This window comes from Trachypithecus francoisi, unplaced genomic scaffold (genome assembly GCF_009764315.1).
Source record: "Trachypithecus francoisi isolate TF-2019V2 unplaced genomic scaffold, Tfra_2.0 Lachesis_group12, whole genome shotgun sequence".
In the NCBI taxonomy this organism is placed as follows: Eukaryota; Metazoa; Chordata; class Mammalia; order Primates; family Cercopithecidae; genus Trachypithecus; species Trachypithecus francoisi.
The window spans coordinates 105261202-105282409 of record NW_022681457.1 but is presented as its reverse complement, the minus strand read 5'-3'; the positions used below and the strand labels follow the sequence as shown (position 1 = coordinate 105282409).

The 21208-nt window shown below is 55.5% G+C and overlaps 2 protein-coding genes across 2 annotated transcripts; one reads left to right on the top strand and one right to left on the bottom strand.

Moving 5' to 3' along the window:
* Window positions 1-685: 685 nt before the first annotated feature.
* On the bottom strand, window positions 686-2559 carry LOC117093576 (collagen alpha-1(I) chain-like). The gene is made up of 3 exons (XM_033228883.1): window positions 2079-2559; window positions 1251-2008; window positions 686-1131 (listed from the first exon to the last, which is right to left on the bottom strand). The coding sequence occupies exons 1-3, from the start codon at window positions 2557-2559 to the stop codon at window positions 814-816; spliced, it is 1557 nt and encodes a 518-aa protein (XP_033084774.1). The 3' UTR covers window positions 686-813.
* On the top strand, window positions 1946-15991 carry NBL1 (NBL1, DAN family BMP antagonist). Its single transcript, XM_033228064.1, has 4 exons — window positions 1946-2209; window positions 12582-12770; window positions 12892-13003; window positions 14409-15991. Exons 2-4 carry the CDS (start codon window positions 12601-12603, stop codon window positions 14670-14672), a joined length of 546 nt encoding a protein of 181 aa, XP_033083955.1. The 5' UTR covers window positions 1946-2209; window positions 12582-12600; the 3' UTR covers window positions 14673-15991.
* Window positions 15992-21208: the final 5217 nt, after the last annotated feature.

Genomic DNA, 21208 nt, shown 5'->3' with positions numbered 1-21208 from the left:
TTCAAGTGATTCTCCTGCCTCAGCCTCCCGAGTAGCTGAGACTACAGGCGCATGCCACCACACCTGGCTGATTTTTGTATTTTCAGTAGGACAGGGTCTCACCATATCGGCCAGGCTGGTCTCGAACTCCTGACCTCAAGTGATCCACCTGCCTTGGCCTCCCAAAGTGCTGGGATTACAGGCATGAGCCACGGTGCCCAGTACTTTTAAAATAGAGACAATACTTATCTCATAGGTTTATTGTGAGAGTGGCAACAGCTTGCAATGGGATGAGGCACGTGGTAAGGTGCTCAATATGTGTGAACTATTATAACAGTCACAGTTACCACTAAGGGGAGACCTATCTGTGCTACATCAAACGGGGATAATAATTATTTTATTCACTGGGTGTGGTGACTCACGCCTGTAATCCCAACACTTTGGGAGGCCGAGGCGGGAGGATCACTTGAGGCCAGAAGTTCGAGACCAGCCTGGGCAACATGGCAAAACCCCATCTCTACTAAAAATACAAAAACTAGCCGGGCGTGGTGGTGGGCACCTGGAATCCCAGCTACTTGGGAGGCTGAGAATTGCTGGAACCCAGGAGGCAGAGGTTGCAGTAAGTGGAGATCTCACCATTGCATTTCAGTCAGGGCAACAACAACAAAACTCCGTCTCAAAATAATAATAATAATTACTTCATTCAATCAAATACATTGTACATCTCACCTGGCCTGCCCATAAGCAATGAAGACACTGAAATAAACACATGATTCCTTCCCTCAAGGTCTAATGAAGGAAAGAGATGTACACAGCTATTCTAGAGGGAAACTGTCATGAACAGAAGTTCTCATCCAGTGCTCCAGGATCACACTGGAGGAGGGAGATGCTCCCAGAGGGTCTTGGGAAGGCTTTCCAATCTGGTGCTGTTAGAATATTTGCCAGAGATGAAAGGAGGGAAGGGAATTCCGAGTAGAGGGAAGGGCGCAGGAAACAGCTAGCAGGCACAGATGCAGGCTGGGTGTGGAGGGTGCGGGTAGGCTGGAGTACATCAGGGAGTTTCCAGCAGGCCACTAGGAGCCACCCAGGATGCTCGGCAACCTCATGAGTCAGACGAGCAGGGCTGCGTCTATCTGGAAGTTTCCAGCCAAGCTAGGTAAAACACATGGACACAGGTAACTATGTTGTAAAGCAAAATCCCCAAGTCCTACAATCGTGTCCCAGTGGTGTTCCTGGGCCACCACTTTCCAGGAGCAAAGTTAGTTTCTTACCCCGTTGTTAAGCACACAGAGAAGGCACGGCCGCAATCCACCCAAGTGCCCACTGATTAGATAGGAACCCCCGAGGTGAGGCTGGAAGCTGGGGCCAGGCGCTCCACTTTTCCCAGGAGTCAGAGAAGTGAGTTCATTTGCTGGCGTTCTAGTTCCTAATAGTCCCTGGGGCTTTTCGGGATGCCTACGCCAAGTGTGTGGGGCCGAGAGCAACGCCAGGATAACACTGGGCAAGGTTGAGTGACCCAGGTTACCAACAGCACGGACTTGAACCGGGTCGCATACCGGAGCGGGCGGGATGGGTTGCACCGCAGAACCGCAGAGTGAGGAGGGACTCCTGGTGCTGGGACGCGGCGGGCTGGGGCGCCCCATTCTTGGGGCAAGTCTGCAATGCCCGGTGCCCACAAAAGGGACATATCCATCTTTGTCACCCCGAGGCCTGGCACGGCCTGACGGCCCAGGCTCGAGAAAAGTCGGGCGGAGAGAGTGGAAGCGCAGAGAAACCCGGGGAGGGCGCTTTAGAACGGACCAGGGCGCCCGGCTGCGCTGCCCTGCTTCTCGGGCGCCGGCCAGGCGTCCCGGTCGCCCCACCACGCCGTCGGAGCGCGCCGAAGCCCAGCCCGGGGCGGGCGGGCCGGGAGAGTGCCCGGGGCCCCGGCCGCTGCGGCGCCCCCTCCTGCGCACCCGGAGGGAGAGGCCGCGCGCGCCCGCCCGCTCTTTCTGCGCGCGGCCCTCCCCGCTGCCCCCGCCCTCGCGCCCTGTTTGGAGGGAGCCACCCTGACGTCGGAGCCGCTCCCCCGCGCCGCGCGCCCGCCCGGGGCCGCAGACGGCGCGCAGCGCAGCCCAGCCGAGCGTCGCGGGGCCGCCCCCAGTCCCGCCGGCTGCCTCGCCGAGCCTCCTGGGGCGCCCGGGCCCGCGACCCCCGCACCCAGCTCCGCAGGACCCGGCGGGCGCGCGCGGTAAGTCCCGCCCGGGCCGGCACGCGGGCGCCCGGCTTCCAGAGCCTTCGGCCGCAGGGGCAGCGCCGCGCCCCCAGCCCGGAGCTCCGTCCCCCGGCGCGTCCGGCGGCCGCGGGCACCGGGTGGAGGCGCCGCCGCCGAGCCCGGGAGCCTAAGGGGACCTGGCGGACGCCTCCGGACGCCGGCGCTGGGGACGTGGGCGCGGCATGGAGTGGCCGGGGGGCACCGCCGTGCCCGGAGCCCGTCCCCAGACTCGCCCCAGGGTTCCGTTTCTCGATCGGAGTTTCCGCGACCGGGAGAGAGAGCGAGCGAGGGAGGGAGATGCGTGGCCGGGAGGGCCGGGCTCGCATGTCCCCCGGCCGTGCCCGGGCCTCGCCGCGCCTCTCGGCTCTGGACGTTTCCGCCTCCCGCGGCCCCCTCTGCTTCGGTCCCCACGTCCGTGTGTCTGTCCCTCCGTCGCTCCGTTTCCGCCGCTCACTTTCCCCGGGTCTGCCCGCCTCTTACCGTTCCCCGTCTGCCTCCGTGTTCGGCTGCCCGCGTTTGTGTCTCTGCTTCTCGCTTTCTCTCCCTCTCTCTGTCTCTGCGCTGCCCTCTGTGAGGGTCTCGCCCTGTGTCTGCGCGTCTCCCTGACCCCCCGCCCTCCGATCCAGACAATCCCCCCAGTGTCGGAGGCTCGCCTTCCCCCAGCGGGGTTCACGAATAGTTTCCTAGACCGGGTGCGCCAAACCCTCCCCCTGCCTCCCGCCAGCCCCGAGGCCTGGCCCGGGTCATCTCCCTGGAATTGAGTCTGGGGCAGGGAGAGCCAGCCTTTCCGGGGGCTCAGTTTTCTTAAGAATTCCACCCCCGCGAGGCCGGCTGGACGACAGGCCCTGCTGCGGGCCACCTGCCCGGCCCGCTCCCAGGGCGGGGCGATTCTGATCTTTTACAAGCGGCGGCAGAGGGGGCAGCCGCCCGCCTTGGCGTGGCCAGGGGTTGGCGGGCATCAAGGGAGAAGGCCATACTTCCAGGCTTTCGGAGGCCCTCGCTCCCCTAGCTGGACGCCACCAGCCTGTAACTAGGGGCACCCCAGGAAAACAGAGGTCAGGGCTGGAGGCCAAAGACCGGGCGCTGGCCGGGAAGCAATTTGTCAACAAGGAGCCCCTTACCCTTTGTTACTGCGGAATGGGGCCTCCCTAGACTCCCCCAGATGCTGGGACTGCTTGGGCGTGGTTTGCCTTGAGTTTGGGGCCAAAGAAAAGGCGAGGCTGCAGCGTTTCCTCGGTGACCCTCACCCCTCTCCACCCACCCCTGCAAACTGGACCTCTCTCCCGGGCCTGTGTTTTGGAGGGGTGGACAGGGGAGTAGGTGTTCTGCATCGGCCAGCAATATGGCCTCATTCTTTTAAAGTGAAATTTCAGGCTGAGTTTAGCTGCTTCCTCCGACCCACAACCCCAGGGTCGGAGGCTGCCGGAGCGGGCAGGGTTGTTGGTGAGGTCTGCAGTGGAACTTCTGCTGAGCAGATGTGCAGCCCGGCCCTGCAGCAGCTCATTAGCATGGATTTGTTTTGGAGACTGTTTTTGGTCTGCGGGCAGGAGGGTCTGCGGTAAGGAAGGCCTTGGCCTGGGTTGGGGGGCTGGCACAGAGGTGGCCAGGGCTGGAAGGTGCAGGCAGGCCTGGGTGACACGGGCTCGGCCCTGTGTGTCCGCCCCCTGGACAGTTGACTCATGCTCTCCCCAGTGCTGAAGGAAGGAAGGAAAAGCCACCCTGCTGTGAGACTGGGGTCGTGGAATCACAGTGGCCTTAAGCAGTATGCTGGAGCCAGGCTCCTCCCTGGGGGATCTGCTGAAATGGATGTTCCCAGGCCAGGCTGCCCATTTTACAGGTTGCAAACGTGAAGCTTAGGGAAGGGAAGCAAATGGTCAGTGACTCGAGCTGTAACCATTAGATTCTCCTGACTCCAGGCACACAGAGAGCCAGTGTATGAGCTTTGGCCAGAACTCGTCCTCAAACCCCAGGGTGAGCCTAGTACACCCAGTCGGGCTGACCAGAGCTGGGGCCTGACCTGGGTGAGCAGGGAGCCCCAGGCCTGACACTGCCTTGCCCCTTCACAGAGCAACATTTTCAGTTGCACCATTCAAGGAAGTCCCTGTGCTCATTCCAAAACCCGGAGTGATCGCCCCGCCCTTGCCAAGCCCCAAGCCTAGGGCTGCAGCCCAGCCGCCCTCCACACCCTCTGCGCCCCGCAGCACACTCAGCCTGGCGGTGGGGCACAGCCTCTTTTCTTGAAGTTGGATTTTGGAGGAGGCTGGTGTCTCCACGACCCTGTCTTAGAATCTGAGTGGGATCTTCCTCCCAGATCCCACCCTGGCAGGGAATCATGTTGGGCGGCCCTTGACAGTTTCTAAAATTCATTCCCAGCTGTCATCCCACTTGCTTGAGTTTCACCTCAAGGTTTTCCCTAAATCCAGTCTCACTGCGGCAGATGCAGCCCAGACTGAAATATCCTCAGGACCTGTCCAGGATCCTGTGGGAGCGAGGGGCAGAAGGAAGCAGGCAGAAGCCAGGGAGGATAAGAGGCCCAAGGTAGCACTGAAAGTGACATGGACTGAGGAATTAACTCTGATGGGTGATCTCTCCAGAGTTTTCCATGTATTCTTCAGTTTAATTCTCACAGCTGTCCTGTGAGCTGGATATTAGCACTATCCCCACTTTGCAGATGAGGAAACTGAGGTACAGAAAGGTTAAAATGGGACCAAGTGATCCCAGTGCTTTGGGAGGCTGAAGTGGGAGTTCAAGACCAGCCTGGTCAACAAAGGGAGACCTCGTCTCTCCAAAAACTTAGCTAGGCATGGTGGTGTATGCCTGTAGTACCAGCTACTCAGGAGGTTGAGGTGGGAGGATCGCTTGAGCCCCAGAGTTTGAGGCTGCCATGAAATATGATTGTGCCACCACACTCCAGCCTGGGCAACAGAGTGAGATCCTGTTACAAACAAAAACATAAAAATAAAAAGAGACAGACTAGAATGACTGAGCTACGATTTGAACTCGAGTCTGTCATAACTATGGAGAATGGAGGAGGAGAGCCAGACCCTGCCTTAGTGAGTGTGGGGGCAGAGGAAGGGTGGGAGAGGCAGGGGAGGGGGAGCATCTGGTTTGACAGCCACAAACGCTGCATGCTCGTTGTGTGTGCGGACTGCGGTGTCACCTGAATGCTGAGCCCACAGGTAGAATCGTCCATCCCCATCAGCTGGGGCCAAGTGTGAGAAGGTTCCCAGAGGAGGTTCTGGAAGCAGGAGGTGAAGATGGGGAGGGAGAGCCCCGCCTTTCCACTGAGGATTCATCAGCCCTGCCCTCCATGGCTCTGCACCGAGTGGTTGCTGGAACCGGTAACAGGAAAGGCCTGGGGTGTGTGTGTGGTGTGTGTGTGCATGTGTGGGGTGTGTGTGTGGGGTGTGTGCGTGTGTGTGTGGGGGGTGTGTGTGCGTGTGCTTGTGTGGATGTGCATTTTCTTGTGCGTATATAGGCACGCTTATATATGTGCGTGTGTGCGTGTGCTTTGTTCTTAGGGGGTGCAGGTGGTTTGGGATATGCCTGCTTTTGTGTGTGTGTGGGTCTGGGGTGAGTGGATACACTCTACCTTGAAAATCCTGGTATATCTGGCCTTGAGTGACCCTGAATATTCAGACTTAATCCAGAAGAGGAATTGGGGAGGATGGTTCACTTGTTATACCAAGGCCGATCCACTCTACAAAGGGTTTCATGGTGGTCGGGAGTCAGGAAGAGGTTGGTGTTTCTTGAAATCTAGGCCGCTCCCGTGTATTTAGGGTGCATTTAGGATGCCTCTCCAGGTGTTAGAATCCAGGCAGTGGGGCTCGGGGGCCCCAGCAGCAGTGCTGTTAATGGAAGCCTCTTTCCTGGGGACTGGGAGGCCGTTGCTCCTGGTCTGGCTGGGCTTCAGAGTCCCGTGGGGAGCACATTCAGGTGCCCAGGCCATGCCTCATACCTGGGGGGGGGGGGTCACACAAGGGGGGCGGGGCCCCGGCATCTCAGTTTTGGCAGGCATTTCAGGAAAGAGGCTTCACAGGCCTGACCCCGAAGCTCGCCTTCCTGGGGGACCCTCTGGACCAGGGCTTCCAGGAAAGCAGCCAGGGCAGGGCTGCTGTGTTTGTTCCCTGCTCTCTTCCTCGGAGTGGGAGCTATGGGTGGGTCACTTCCTTGACCTGTGCCTCAGTTTCCACCGTGCCAAAATGGGTCTGCTGGTGTCACCTCCCAGGGAATTTCCTTTCTGTGTGGGCAGCAGCTCAGAATGTACCAGGCATTGGCAGGGGGCCACTGAGGAAGTGGAGGGCTTGGATTTGGGAGTGGTGGGTGGGTGGGGTTGGGAAGAAGACACTCACCTGTGCTAAGGACACCTCCTTTAAAGCCTCACAGCGCCCCCGTGAGGAAGGATAGTGTCACACATACCTTTACCTGGGCTCCAAGAGCCAGGGGCAGCCATGGCCACAAGACAGTTGGCTAGGGAGTCAGCAATGGGATTTGACCTCTGGTTTATGGAGCCCCCAAGCTCTCAGTCCAGGCCATGGCTGAACGCTAGGGTGCTAACAGGAATGAGAGGCACAGTCGGCTGGGGCAGTGGCAGGAGCTCCAGGCCTCATCCTAACTCCAGATTCCATCCTTTCTTGCTGCTTTCTCTTCGGTGAACCTTTTCACCTGCAAGGGTAGCCGGGGGTTGAACCTGCTACCATCCAGGTTCAAATCTCGGTTCTCCTGTTTACTAACAGTGAAAGCCCAAGCAGATTTCTTAGCCTCTCTGTGCCTCAGTTTCTTCATCTAAAAATGGGGGAAAGAATAGGATCAGGCGGTTATTGTAGGACAGAATAAATTAATATCCAGTCACACACCACATAATGATGAACCACATACATAATGGTGCTGCCATAAAATTATTATTATTATTATTATTATTATTTTGAGACGGAGTCTCGCTCTGTCCCACAGGCTGGAGTGCAGTGGTGCAATCTCGGCTTATTGCAAGCTCTGCCTCCCGGGTTCAAGTGATTCTCCTGCCTCAGCCTCCTTAGTAGCTGGGACTACAGGCATGTGCCACCACACTTGGCTAGTTTTTGTATTTTTAGTAGAGATGGGGTTTCACCGTGTTGGCCAGGCTGGTCTCAAACTCCTGACCTCAAGTGATCTGCCCACCTCAACCTCCCAAAATGTTGGGATTACAGGCGTGAGCTACTGCGCCTGGCCTCCCATAGGATTATAATACTGTATTTTTACTACACCTTTTCTTTCTTTCGTGATTGTGTAGTGGCACAATCCTGGTTCACTGCAGCCTCAACCTCCCAGGCCCGAGTGATCCTCTCACCTCAGCCTCCCAAGTAGCTGGGACCATAGGCATGCACCATGACGCCTGGCTAAGTTTTAAATTTTTGTAGAGATGGGATCGCCTTGTGTTGCCCAGGCTGGTCACGAACTCCTGAGCCAAGCAATTCTCCCATCTTGGCCTCCCAAAGTGCTGAATACCTGATATAGCCTAGGTATGTAATAAACTAGACTATTCAGGTTTGAGTTCACTCTATGATGTTCACAGAGCAACAAAATCACTTAATGGCACATTTCTCAGAGTGCATCCCCATGGCTAAGTGATGCATGACTGTAATTGCACTCTTATATTTAGTTCAAAATTCAGAACCTCTTCTTCCCTCCTGAGAGCCATCTCTGACTGCACCAACTCAAAACAACTGCCTCCTGTTGACCCACATCCCTGGACCTCCCCTCAGGGGACTGTCTGAGTGGGCATAGCGTCTGGGCCCCCAGCTCCCTGCCCTTACCCTTGCCTTTCTCCCCACCCTCCTAAAAGTGACCCTTGCCCTCCTAGAAGTGAGTGAGTGAGTGTGGAACTGCAGGGACCTGAACGGCCCAGGGCAGGGCATTGCTTTGCCTGACTTGCTGGGGACCTTGGGACAGCCCCTTGCAGAGGAGGGAGAGACTTGGCCTGGGAGATCTCCAACTTTCCTTCCCGCCCTCGCTTTTGGGGAGTCCCATGACTTGCTGTGTGACCTTCAGGGTGGGAGGAAGGGTTGAGAATCTGGGTGAGGCTCTCAAGGCTCAGGAAGGAAAGTATGATTGCTGCTTAAAAAAAAAAAGGATGAGTTGCTGCTTGAAGAAACAAAAAAGCATAAACCAACAAAAAAGAAAACCTGCTAGCCAAGAGCCCACCCCACCTCTCCTGGAAAGCCCCGGTCGGGGCAGCCTGGGCTCTTCAGGGCTGGGCAGGAGGGCGGGCGGAGGTAGGTGTGTCTGAAGGACAGCCATGTGTGGGAGAGACCTCACCTGGCATCCTCGCTGCCTCCTGTTCCAGCCCAGCCTTGGCTCTGATGCTGGCCTAGCCTTTCCCATGATCCCCTGAGGGGAAGAGAGCTGACCTTAGTGGGTGCCTCCTAGGTGCTGAGTACCTTCATTTACTCCTCCCAGTTCTTTTCCAGGGAGGGCGCAGTGCTGCCCACATTAGGGTTGAGAAAGGCGGATTCTGAGGAGTGAACTTATTTCTGGAAGTCATACAGCTCCTAAGGGGAGGGGCTGCAGTTCAAACCCTGGGGACTGCAGGCTCCACGCTTCCAGGGGGAGCCCAGGGAGAATGCTGGAGCTCCACGCTGCTGGCCCAGGGAGCTGAGGCCCCAGCACCCTGTGGAGAGCCTGCCAGGGCCTGGTGGGTTGGGTTACAGCACCCCTCTGTGGGCACAGCTGGCCCTGTGATGACCTCAGCTGTGCACTGGAAAGGGTAGAAGGTAAGGAGGGGGCCTTCTGCCTCAGTTCGTCTCATTTCTCCTAACCTCTGCCCCAGCCTGACCCTGATAACCAGTTCCTGATCTCTGGGCTTGCAACCTCTTCCAAAAAGTCACCATTACCCCATCTCCCATTAAGCCTCCATTAGCCTCAACCCCAGTCTCAACACTCACCTTCAGCCTGGTCCTGACCCACAGCCTCAGTTGTGACCTCTCCTAATTCCAACTCCAAGTGCTCACCCCAGCCTCCCTCCCTCTGTCTGTTGCTCCCTCCCTCCCTCTCTCCCTCCGTTCCTTCCTGTTTTCTTTCCTGTCTTTTTTTTTCCTTTCCTTTTCGACAGGTTCTTGCTCTGTCACCCAGTCTGGAGTGCAGGGAGGGATGCAATCATGGCTCACTGCAGCCTCAAGCTTCTGGTCTCAAGCCATCCTCCCGCCTCAGCCTCCCGCATAGCTGGGCTACAGGTGTGCACATCACAACGCATAATTTGATAATAAAAAATGTGATATCACAATGTGATGATAAAAAAATATTTTATTTTATTTAGAGACCAAGTCTCACCTTGCTTCCCAGGCTAGTCTTGAACTCCTGAGCTCAAGTGATCCTCCCGTTTTGGCCTCCGAAAGTGCTGTAATTACAGGGGTGAGCCACCATGCCTGGCCCAGGCTACTTTCATTACAACCCCAGTCTCCATTCCAAATCCACATCACTTCCTGCCCCAGTCACCTCCCTGGCCCCCTGTGACCTGTTGTTTCTGAGGAAGCAAGATGGGGTCAGATATAGGAGGACGAGGGTCCCTGGGCCTCTCCAAGGGTCTAGGGGGCCAGTCCAGGGAGCCCTGGCCTTAAATGGACCTCCAGGACCCTTCAGGTGTGCTGTGGGCAGACCCTGACTCAGGAGTGAGGAAGCCTCCTGCATGCCAGGCTTGTTGAAAAATTCATTGGGTTGCCAGTTAGGGGGGAATCCATTCTGTTTTGTTAGGATGTGGTTGTACTGGAAACATGGGCTTTGTCAGTGAGACCGGAAATGCATAGGTGAGGGCCTGGATCGTGACAGGAACTCATTTGGGAGGCGGCAGGGGCAGCCTGTCCGACCTCACTTCCAGCTGCCCTTCCTCCCCAGTGGGCTGGGTGTGGGGCTTATCCTGGCATTGGGGTACCCTGAGATGGAGACCTGTAGGAGATGGGCAGGAGCTGGGGGAACTTGCTGGATGGGGAGCAGAGTACCTGGAGGGGGTCACAGCCCTGCAGGAGCCCCGCTTAGCCAGCCAACCTTGAGACCTCTACTCCCCAGACACTTGATAAAGTACGTGGCTCTGGGCTCAGCACAGTGGCTCACACCTGTACTCCCAGCACTTTAGGAGGCCAAAGTGGGCAGATCACTTGAGGTCAGGAGTTTGAGTCCAGCCTGGCCAACATGGTGAAACCCCATCTCTACTAAAAATACAAAAATTAGCCAGATGTGGTGGCGAGTGCCTGTAATTCCAGCTACTCAGGAGGCTGAGGCAGGAGAATCACTTGAACCTGGGAGGCGGAGGTTGCAGTGAGCCGAGATCATGTCACGACACTTTAGCCTGGGCGACAGAGTGAGACACTGTCTCAAAAAAATAGATAAGTAAGGCCAGGCGCGGTGGCTCATGCCTGTAATCCCAGCACTTTGGGAGGCCAAGGCGGGCAGATCATGAGGTCAAGAGATTAAGACCATCCTGGCTAACACAGTGAAACCCCGTCTCTGCTAAAAATACAAAAAATTAGCCAGGCATGGTGGCGGGCACCAGTAGTCCCAGCTACACAGGAGGCTGAGGCAGGAGAATGGCATGAACTCGGGAGGTGGAGCTTGCAGTGAACCAAGATCACGCCACTGCACTCCAGCTTGGGCAACAGAGCAAGACTCTGTCTCAAAAAAAAAAAAAGTAAATAAAAATTTTTAAAAAGTACCTGTCTCTGCCATCTCCACAGCCCATGGTAGGATTGTCCTAAATGGGATGCCCAGTCCCAAGCCACCTGACTCCTCATGCTGGGCTTCTGTGGGGCCACAGGGACCAGGACCTGTCCCCTCTTCCTCCTGTTTTAGCCTCACCCAGGCCCCTCTAGGGACTGTCCCAAGATAAAGAATCCCTAACTGAGGGCAGAGCTGCCTAGGAAGCCTGATCAAAACGCAGACTCCTACCCACCCTAGAACTTTTACTCCACAAGTCCCTAGGGAATTCTGATCATTTGTCAGGTTTGGGAACCACTGGCCTGGGTCACTGCACTCATTTTACAGATGGCGGGGAAACAGGACTGAGTGTCCCGGTCACCCAGCACATGTGAACCCCATGCCCTTTCTCTGCTGTGCTGTCCTCCGAGGGTTTGGCGGCCTCCTTGAAGAAGGCACCGCTCTCATCTCTGAATCTCTTTGAAGCCTCCCTCCCCCGTGCTTTTTGCATTGAGGGGCATGGGTGAAACTCACTGGGGCGAGTCGCCTGCAAGTGGAATCCTTTGACACAGACTGCCCTGCAGCGCCACCTTTTGGCAGATCCTGGTATTGTTTTAGTATCTCGCTCCATCCTGTAGCAGGGGAATTGCAAATGGTTAAGTGCTTAGCTTTGATTGGCTCCTGCTTGACTCGTGTTGAAGTGGGGCTGGGGGCAGTGATCTGTGTAGAGCCCTCGTGGATTCAAGTTTCTGGTGAGGCATCTTAGAAAGCAATACTGTCTGGTTCAGGGTCAGTTTTTTTTTGCCTGAGGTCTGGCCAGCCAAGGTGGCCCAGGAATTCACTGCAGGCCAGATGCGGTGCCTCACGCCTGTAATCCCAGCACTTTGGAAGGCTGAGGCAGGAAGATGGCTTGAGCCCCAGGAGTTTGATACTAGCTTGGGCAACATGGCGAAACCTGGTCTTTACAAAAATTAGCTGGGCGTCGTGGCAGATGCCTGTAGTCCCAGCAACTTGGGAGGCTCAAGTGGGAGGATCACCTGAGCCCAGGGAAGTCGAGGCTTCAGTGAGCCATGATCATGCCACTGCACATATTTTTCTCAAAAAACAAAACCAAAAAGAAATCACGGCAATGTGAAAGTTAAGGCTAACTTTTCAAACATCAGCATCTGACAGCAGTTGCAGTGGCTTTCCAGGAGACATGGTGTGTGGCCAGCCCCTCGAGGGCTGCGTGGACAACTTTTTGTGTGTTTTCCTGGATGGCCCACAGCTGCAAAGGGAGAAAGGGGGTAGTAATTTTTCAACACTTGACATGTGCTTGAACACTTCATAACTGCAATCCTGCGCCAGGCAGTGGTACCATCTCCCCTTTTTAGATGAAGAAACTGAGGCACCAAGATAAAAAGTAACTTGCTCAAGTAAAACCAACACATATGGAATGTGTATTATCTGCTAGGCCCATTGAATATCTCATCTGACTTTACAGATATCCATCTGATGTAAGTACCACTCCCAGCTCCAATTGTGAGATTCAGAGGGGAGAAATAACTTGTCCAAACTTGCACTTGATTAGTAAATGGGAGAGCTGGGATCTCGCCAAGGAGTCGGATGCCAGAGTCCCTGTTGTAACACCACTGCCCGGTCCCCTGCACCTTGCTGTGCCTCACCTGGCACCTGTGCTCTGTTCTAGGGCTCTGGAGGCCACGGGCATGATGCTTCGGGTCCTGATGGGGGCTGTCCTCCCTGCCATGCTACTGGCTGCCCCACCGCCCATCAACAAGCTGGCACTGTTCCCGGATAAGAGTGCCTGGTGCGAAGCCAAGAACATCACCCAGATTGTGGGTCACAGTGGCTGTGAGGCCAAGTCCATCCAGAACAGGTGGGACCCAAGGGGTAGGTGGGGGGATGTGGACAGGGGCCCAAGAGGGAGGAAGAGGACCAGGGCTGCCCGTCCCTGCCTTCCCGACATTGACACGGGCATGTGACCTCTCCTCCCACAGGGCGTGCCTAGGACAGTGCTTCAGCTACAGCGTCCCCAACACCTTCCCGCAGTCCACAGAGTCCCTGGTTCACTGTGACTCCTGCATGCCAGCCCAGTCGATGTGGGAGATTGTGAGTACTGCCTGCCTGCCCTACCCAGTCTCAGCCCGAAGCCTGCTCTGGCCTTGGCCTTTCTCCCCAGGCTCCTGTATTCCAGCAGATGACCACAGGGGCTTAGCAAGGCCCCACTGTGTGCAGGGTGAAGGGCTTGTGCTGGGGATACAGACGTGGGCCTCCCCACAGGATGGTTCAGAAGTCTGATACCAACTTGTACAGGACAGGGATGTTCCCGAAATTCCATTCTGATGTCTCTCATGGGCTGAAGTCCTTTCAGGGCTTCCTGTTGTTATAGGATGAGACCAAAATCTTTGCCCTGTCCTGAAAACCTGGCATGGCCTGGTTCAGTGGCCTTTCCAGCCTCCTCCTGCTTCCCGCCCTCCTCACTAGCTTGATGCTTAATACAGCCGCCTGCTTTCAGTTCCTTGCACCTGCCCCGTTCGCTCCTGCCCCAGGGTCCTTGCACCTGTTCTTTTCCCTGCTTGGAACACCTTCTCTGTCCCCCTTCTCCAGTTCACTTCTATTCATTCTTCTGCCCTTGGCCCAAGCAGCGTTTCCTCAGGGCCCCTTTCCAGGCCCCCTGACTGGGGCCCCACCGTTGGCTCTCAGAGCACAGTGTGCCTCCGCTTCAAGCGCCTTTCACACCTGCAGTCTTCCACCTGCAGCCGGGTGATTTTGACAGGTCTCTTCCCCCCACTAGACTCTGATTTCCTTGAGGGAAATGTGTCTTTGTGTCCCCAGAGCTGGCACAGGGTAGGCGCTCTGTGGAAGGGAGGAAGGGAGGGAGAAGGAAAGAAGGTACTTAGACGGGTGACGATAGGGGCAGAGTAAGAGGTAGATGGGGTTGCTGCAGGGCGAGCCTCAGCCGGGCTGGGCTTTGGGGTGAGGTTCTTTTGAGGAAGCGCAGTCTGAGCTCAGACCCAAAGGCACAGTTTGGGGCAAGTGGTAGTTGGGGGGTTGGGGAACCTTCCAGGCAATGGGAACAGCATGTGCAGTCCCTGAGGCAGAGCCCAAGCACAGGATTGGTAAGAGTGGCGCAGGGTCAGGGGTAGGGAGGCCAGCCAGCCGGCGGCACTGGAACGTCTTGGGTGGCCTTAGTGAGGGGTCAGGGTTTGTCTCCAAGTGCAGGGGGATCCGGGCGGTGGGGGGGTGGATTTTAGCAGGGGCAGGCCACATTGGATTTCCCTGTGGCTGCCGGTGGGGAATGGGTGGGAAGGTGGCAGGACTGGATGTGAGGAGACGGCTCTGGTGGCTTGTGCAGGGGTTCAATTTCCCCCTCCCCATGCGACCCTGGAGCTAACTGGGCATCACAGGTGGGCTCTGGGATTCTTGGTCCCATGAGGAAGTATTACCCTGAGGGCTTCCTCGCCTGCCCCAGGCCTTTGGAAACATGCCACCCCTTCTCTCTTGCCCTCTGCAGGTGACGCTGGAGTGCCCGGGCCACGAGGAGGTGCCCAGGGTGGACAAGCTGGTGGAGAAGATCCTGCACTGTAGCTGCCAGGCCTGCGGCAAGGAGCCTAGTCACGAGGGGCTGAGCGTCTACGTGCAGGGCGAGGACGGGCCGGGATCCCAGCCCGGCACCCACCCTCACCCCCATCCCCACCCCCACCCTGGCGGGCAGACCCCTGAGCCCGAGGACCCCCCAGGGGCCCCCCACACGGAGGAAGAGGGGGCTGAGGACTGAGGCCCCCCGACTCTTCCTCCCCTCTCATCCCCCTGTGGAATGCTGGGTCTCACTCTCTGGGGAAGAGCCAGGGGAGAGGCTGAAGCCCCTCTTTGGCACTGGATGGACCTGGATACAGACTCCGACTTGGAATGCTGCCCGGTTGCCATGGAGATCTGAAGGGGAGGGGTTGGAGCCAAGCTGCACAATTTAATATATTCAAGAGTGGGGGGAGGAAGCAGAGGTCTTCAGGGTTCTTTATTTTGGAGGGGGGGGTGGTCTCTTCCTGTCTGGCTTCTAGAGATGTGCCTGTGGGAGGGGGAGGAAGTTGGCTGAGCCGCTGAGTGCTGGGGGAGGCCATCCAAGATGGCATGAACCAGGCTAAGGTCCCTGGGGGCGCAGATGGTACTGCTGAGGTTCCGGGCTTAGGGTGAGCATCTCGCCAGCCTCAGGCTGGAGGGAGGGGCTGGGCTAGAAAGACCACTGGCAGAAACAGGAGGCTCCGGCCCCACAGGTTTCACCCAGGCCCCTCACCCCACTTCCCATCTCCAGGGAAGCGCCGCCCCAGTGGCACTGAAGTGGCCCTCCCTCAGCGGAGGGGTTTGGGAGTCAGGCCTGGGCAGGACCCTGCTGACTCATGACGCAGGAGCTGGGAGCCAGGCTCTCCAGGCCTTTCTCTGGCTTCCTTGGCTTGCCTGGTGGGGGAAGAGGAGGAGGGGAAGGAGGAAAGGGAAGAGTCTTCCAAGGCCAGAGGGAGGGGGACGACCCGCCAAGACCACCCCTGAAGATGAGCATCCCCCTCCTCTCCCTGTTAGAAATGTTAGTGCCCCCCACTGTCCCCCAAGTTCTAGGCCCCGGAAAGGCTGCCAGAGCCGGCCGCTCTCTCCCAGGGATGCTCTTTCTAAATATGGATGAGTGTGGGAGGGAGGGGTTACCTCCCTTGCCCCAAGGTTCCAGAGGCCCTAGGTGGGATGGGCTTACTAAACCTCGGGGAACTCCAGGACAAGGAGGACATGGGACTCGTGTGGACAGCCAGGGTTCACTTGGGCTCTCTCTAGCTCCCCAGTTCTGCCTGCCTCCTCCCTCCCAGCTGCACTTTAACCGATAGGTGGGGACCTGGGGGGAGGCCAGGGCAGGCAGGCCATGAAGAGCCCCTCTGTGCCCAGCACTGCCTTCGTCTGCTCTTCAGTACCCAGGGTGGCTGCCAGCCCACCGCCTCCGGCCTGGGGTGGCCTGGCCCTCCCGGCTGTTGTGACGCGGGCTTCTGGAGCTTGTCGCCATTGGACAATCTCCCTGACGGACCCTCAGTCTTCTCATGAATAAATTCCTTCAACGCCTGTGTTCTCCTCACTGACTGGCTCTGCCGACCCAGGTTCTCCAGAAGTGCCGGCAGTGAAGCTCAGGGGTAGCAGGGCCTGGGCCCAGGCAGTGGGGTGCTGAGCAGACCTGCCTGGCCCCCAAGTGTCACCGCTGTCTCTGCATCCTTGTGGGCCTCTCCCTGGCTTGCCGTGTGCACCCCTGGCTCCTGATCCTCTGTCTCCCCAGCTTTCACCTCTTTCCTTTGGTGCCGGTTTCTGGCCTCGCATACACCTTGGGTGGGCCTCCAGAACGGGGCTTCATGGATTTTGGCCCCTCGTCTCCTGGGCTTGCTTCATGCCATGTCTTGTCACCCACACAATGGCTCAGGATCAGCCCTTGCCTGGGCCTGGCCTGCCTGGCCCCCTGGGAGAAGGGGAAATGGTCAAAAGTATTGGTTACAAATTAATATATAAGGCTGGGCCCTGTGCTGGGTCCTTGCCCAGTCCGCACCAACGCCCAGTGATGCGGATGTTGTCCTCATTTTATAGATGAGGCATATAAAGAGCAGGCGCTAGTAAGTCATTTTCCCAGGGTCATGCAGTGAAGAAATGTCAGCAGCAGGACTGGAACCCAGGCATCGGCTCATGGCCCACACCAAGTTTGGGCACGCCACCACTCATTTGATCATTCAGCAAGTCCATAGTAGGACATTTCACCTTGGTTTTACAGAGTGGGACACGGGCTCACAGTTCCCTTGACTCCTGACCTCATATCACATCTGGACACTTAATGGCAGCACAGTCTTGGGCAGGACCTACCTCCATCCTGTGTCTGGATCAAAGCTGGGTCTGCATTCATAGATAAATAAGGGCTGGGCACAGTGGCTCACACCTATTTTCCTAGCACTTTGGGAGGCTGAGGCAGGAGGATTGCCTGAGCAATAAAAAGTGATTCCCTGTCTCTATAAAACATCAAAAAATTGGCCGGGCGCGGTGGCTCAAGCCTGTAATCCCAGCACTTTGGGAGGCCGAGACGGGCGGATCACGAGGTCAGGAGATCGAGACCCTCCTGGCTAATACAGTGAAACCCCGTCTCTACTAAAAAAATATAAAAAATTAGCCGGGCGAGATGGCGGGCGCCTGTAGTCCCAGCTACTCGGGAGGCTGAGGCAGAGAATGGCGTAAACCCGGGAGGCGGAGCTTGCAGTGAGCTGAGATCCGGCCATTGCACTCCAGCCTGGGCGACAGAGCGAGACTCCGCCTCAAAAAAAAAAAAAAAAAAAAAAAATTAGGTGTGGTGGCACACGTCTGTAATCCCAGCTACATGGGAGGTTGAGGCGGGAGGATTCTTTGATCCCTGGAGGTCGAGGCCGCAGTGAGTCATGTTCATGTCACTGCACTCCAGTCTGGGCGATAGAGTGAGAACCTGTCTTAAAAAAAAAAAAAAAAAAGGAGGAAAGGAAGAGAAAGGGGAACAGGGAGAAAGGAAAGGAAGGAAAAAAAAGAAGCTTGTAAGAGTCTGTTGGAAATAAAGCAATAAAGCAGGAAGGTGGGTTGGCCTGGCTGCTGCAGCCTGGAATGTCAGTCAGAGTTCAGACTTCATTCCCTTTGCACTGAGGTGCCCTAGAGGCGTCTGTGCAAAGCTGGGTTTCAGGAGACTAAGCTAGGTTGGAGGAGGGAGATGCTGCGGCCGTCAGGGGTGACTGCAAGGGTGTAGGCGGGAGAGGATGGGGCCAGTTATGTCAGCAGGTGGAGTTGGAGAGGCAGGGCCGTGAGAAGCGCTGCTGATTGGATGTGGGAGCCCAGCGAGAGGGCGTAGCCAGGCTTGAGAGAAGTCAATTGAGAAGCATCCCTTGGTGCGCCACCTTGCGGGGATGGAAGGAATTGCATACTGCATCCCCCAGTGAGGAGGGACTTAAAAGTCTTTTTTTTCTTTTGAGACGGAGTCTGGCTGTGTTGCCAGGCTGGAGGGCAGTAGCGCGATCTCGGTTCACTGCAACCTCTGCCTTGCGGGTTCAAGTGATTCTCCTGCCTCAGCCTCACGAGTAGCTGGGACTACAAGCGCGCGCCACCATGCCCAGCTAATTTTTGTATTTTTAGTAGAGACGGGGTTTCACGATGGTCTCGATCTCTTGACCTCGTGATCTGCCCGCCTCGGCCTCCCAAAGTGCTGGGATTACAGGAGTGAGCCATCGTGCCCGGCCTGGGACTTAAAGTCTTCACAAGGGATTAACACTGATAAAAGCGCAGATAGCAACGCAGGCCCCTCGCTTTCCACTTTGTTTGCCTGTATGGAGCCAGCTCTCAACTGGTTTTCTTCCTCTGCTCCAAGCCTCTGAGGAGACTGAGTCTGCTTGGGTTCATATCTTAGCTGGACCACTTCCTAACTATAGTCTTGAGCAAGTCACATAAGATCTCCGAGGCTCACTTTTCCTATGTGCAAAATGGAGAATAACGGTCACACCTACCTCACTCTTGGGGTTGCAGTGAGCGTTGCGTGAGTCAGTGCACATGTAGAGTTCGGGACATGCCTGGCTTTAGTAAGACCTCAATGGATGTCAGCTGTTATTATGATTGAGAATGAATGACTGGCCCAAGCTGCAGGGTGTTGCACTGATAGTTTTGTTCATTTAGTCATTCATTGAACAGATATTTATTGAGAGCCTAATACATGCCAGAGCTCCAGCATGAACCAGACAGACAGATCCCTGCCTTCAGGGAGTTTACTCAGTTGTTCAGTGCCTTCTGGCACAGAGCAGCTTTGGGCCAGCTGGCAATCTCCCTGGGGCCTTGATTTCTCCATCTCTGTCATGAGGAGCTTGCCCCAGTCCTCATGTATGGACAGGCATGGAGGTCTGGGGCAGACAACTCCCTAAAACTTAGCTGTTCCGTAGTGGCACCTGCTATCTCCTGTGGGGAAGAAGCTCTCTTGGCTAGGAGTAATCAAGCAAAAGCTGAGTATTCTTGAAAGCCCTCTTTACCCTGAAATGTTAAGAGGTCTAGGACTTAATTATTTCATGACCCAAATGACAGTTATAGGAGCACACACACAAAGTGTCTATAAAGGTCTCAGCCAGGTATAGGACTCATGCCTGCAACTCTAGTGCTTTGAGAGGCTGAGGCAGGAGGATCACTTGAGGCCAGGAGTTTGAGACCAGCCTGGGCAATACAGCAAGACCTTGTCTCTACAAAAAACTTAAAAAATTTAGCTGGGTGTGGTAGCGCACACCTCTAATCCTACCTACTTAGGAGGCTGAGGTAGGAAGGTAGTTTGAACACAGGAGTTTGAGGTTACAGTGAGCTATGATAGCATCACTGCCTCTAGCCTGGGCCACAGAACGAGACTCTTGTCACTAAAAAAGAAAAAAAAAAGTCTCAAGTTCAAGATCATAACAGTATGGCCACAAGGTGGCACCACAACCCTGGCCCAATCTCAAAATAAAATTTTAAATGTTAGTACAGATCATATTCTAACAAACATCAGTGGATCCATCACCCAGAATGAACAAATGTTAAAGTTATTGCCAGGTTTTCTTTAGTTTTGTTTGTTTGTTTGAGACGGGTCTCACTGTCACCCAGGCTGAAGTTCAGTGGCTATTCACAGCTGTGATCCTAGCTCACTGCAGCCTTGAGTTCTTGGCCTCAAGCAATCCTCTCACCTCAGTCTCACAAGTAGCTGAAACTAGAGTCATGCACCACCACGCTCGGCTAATCTTTAGGTCTTTTTAAAAGATAAAATATATCAAGTATTGTGGAAAAGTGAAAGCAGAAAGACTAATATTCTATACACTACGTACAGATTTTTACAAAGCCACATTTATCAGGCAAAATTTTTTACTCATCCCATTCACAGCTCCACTGGCTTGGTTTCATAGCAGCAGAGAATTTGAGAGGCTTTGCATTACTTCACAGAGCAAGTGGCAGACTCTGGATGATGATCCCAGGTTGCTGGGCTCCCAAATCCTTCCACACAGCACCTCTCAGGGTTGTAGTTGTCCACGTCAGAAATCCCTGGGCTCAAGGAGTTGGCACAGAGTTGAATGCATAATGATTGTGCTGATGGGAACACTAAGGCCAAGAGCTAGCTTTTTTTTTTTTTTTCAGTTGGAGTTTCGCTGTTTTTGCCCAGGCTAGAGTGCAGAGGCGTGATCTCAGCTCACTGCAACCTCTGCCTCATGGGTTCAAGTGATTCTCCTGCCTCAGCCTCCTGAGTAGCTGGGATTATGGGTGTGCGTCACCACACCTGGCTAATTTTGTATTTTTAGTAGAGACGGGGTTTCGTCATGTTGACCCGGCTGGTCTCGAACTCCTGACCTCAGGTGATCTGCCCGCCTTAGCCTCCCAAAGTGTTGGGATTACAGACGTGCGCCACCGCTCCCGGCCAACTAGCGTTAACATAGTACCAAAGACACAGATTACATCAATGTCATTTAATCCCCTCAGCAACTCTGTGAGGTGGCTGCTGTATTGTTCTGCTAACTATTACAGAAGAGAAAACTGTGACCCAAGGAGATGGAGCCACTGGCCCTGAATCCCAGAGCTGGGATGGAGCTGGGATCCCAAGCCAGGTCTTTCTGACTCTCTGCCCAGGCTTGCTGCACTACATTCTGTTCCTTGGGGGCATGGCAGAAGTCGTCACAGTGGTGCAGTGTGGTGGCAAGGAGGAAGGACAGGCCTCCTCTACCTGCTTAAAAGATGCTTCTGTGTGCAAAGCTGGGGCTCTGAGCACCAAATAGTGGCTTAGAGTCGGGGGGTGGGTGCTGCAGGCTCTGAGGTGCCTGCGGGGAGGTTTTTGACCATCTGTGATGGGCTGTCTTTGCCATGGGCATCGAGCAGATCGGAGTTTCGGTTCCACTTCACCACTTGCTGCTGGTGATCTGGGGCAAGGCCCTTGGTCTCTCTGAACCTCAGTTTAACATCTACCTCTCAGCATTATTGTAGGGATGGGAATAAATAGCTGGAGGAGTAGGAAACTCCCTGGGGACATCGCAGGAGCCTTCCATGTGGAAAGTATTATTTTTCTGTTTCTGTGGAGAAAAAATGATCCCACCCTGTTCTCTTTATACTACTTTTTCTTTTCTTTTCTTTCTTTCTTTCCTTCCTTTCTTCTTTCCTTCTCTCTCTCTCTCTTTTTTTTTTTTTTTTTTTTGACAGAGTCTTGCTATGTCACCCAGGCTGGAGGACAGTGGCGCAGTTTTGGCTCACTGGAACCTCTGCCTCCTGGGTTCAAGCGATTCTCCTGCCTCAGCCTCCTGAATA

Coding starts and splice junctions, on each gene's coding strand:
- LOC117093576 (XM_033228883.1), bottom strand. CDS start 2,559: ATGCGAGCCCGGCCCTCCCGGCCACGCATCTCCCTCCCTCGCTCGCTC. Junction 2,009..2,078: donor GCTGGGCTGCGCTGCGCGCC/GTCTGCGGCCCC, acceptor CCCTCCAAACAG/GGCGCGAGGGCGGGGGCAGC. Junction 1,132..1,250: donor TCTGTGTGCTTAACAACGGG/GTAAGAAACTAA, acceptor TGTTTTACCTAG/CTTGGCTGGAAACTTCCAGA.
- NBL1 (XM_033228064.1), top strand. CDS start 12,601: ATGATGCTTCGGGTCCTGATGGGGGCTGTCCTCCCTGCCATGCTACTG. Junction 12,771..12,891: donor GCCAAGTCCATCCAGAACAG/GTGGGACCCAAG, acceptor CTCCTCCCACAG/GGCGTGCCTAGGACAGTGCT. Junction 13,004..14,408: donor CCCAGTCGATGTGGGAGATT/GTGAGTACTGCC, acceptor TGCCCTCTGCAG/GTGACGCTGGAGTGCCCGGG.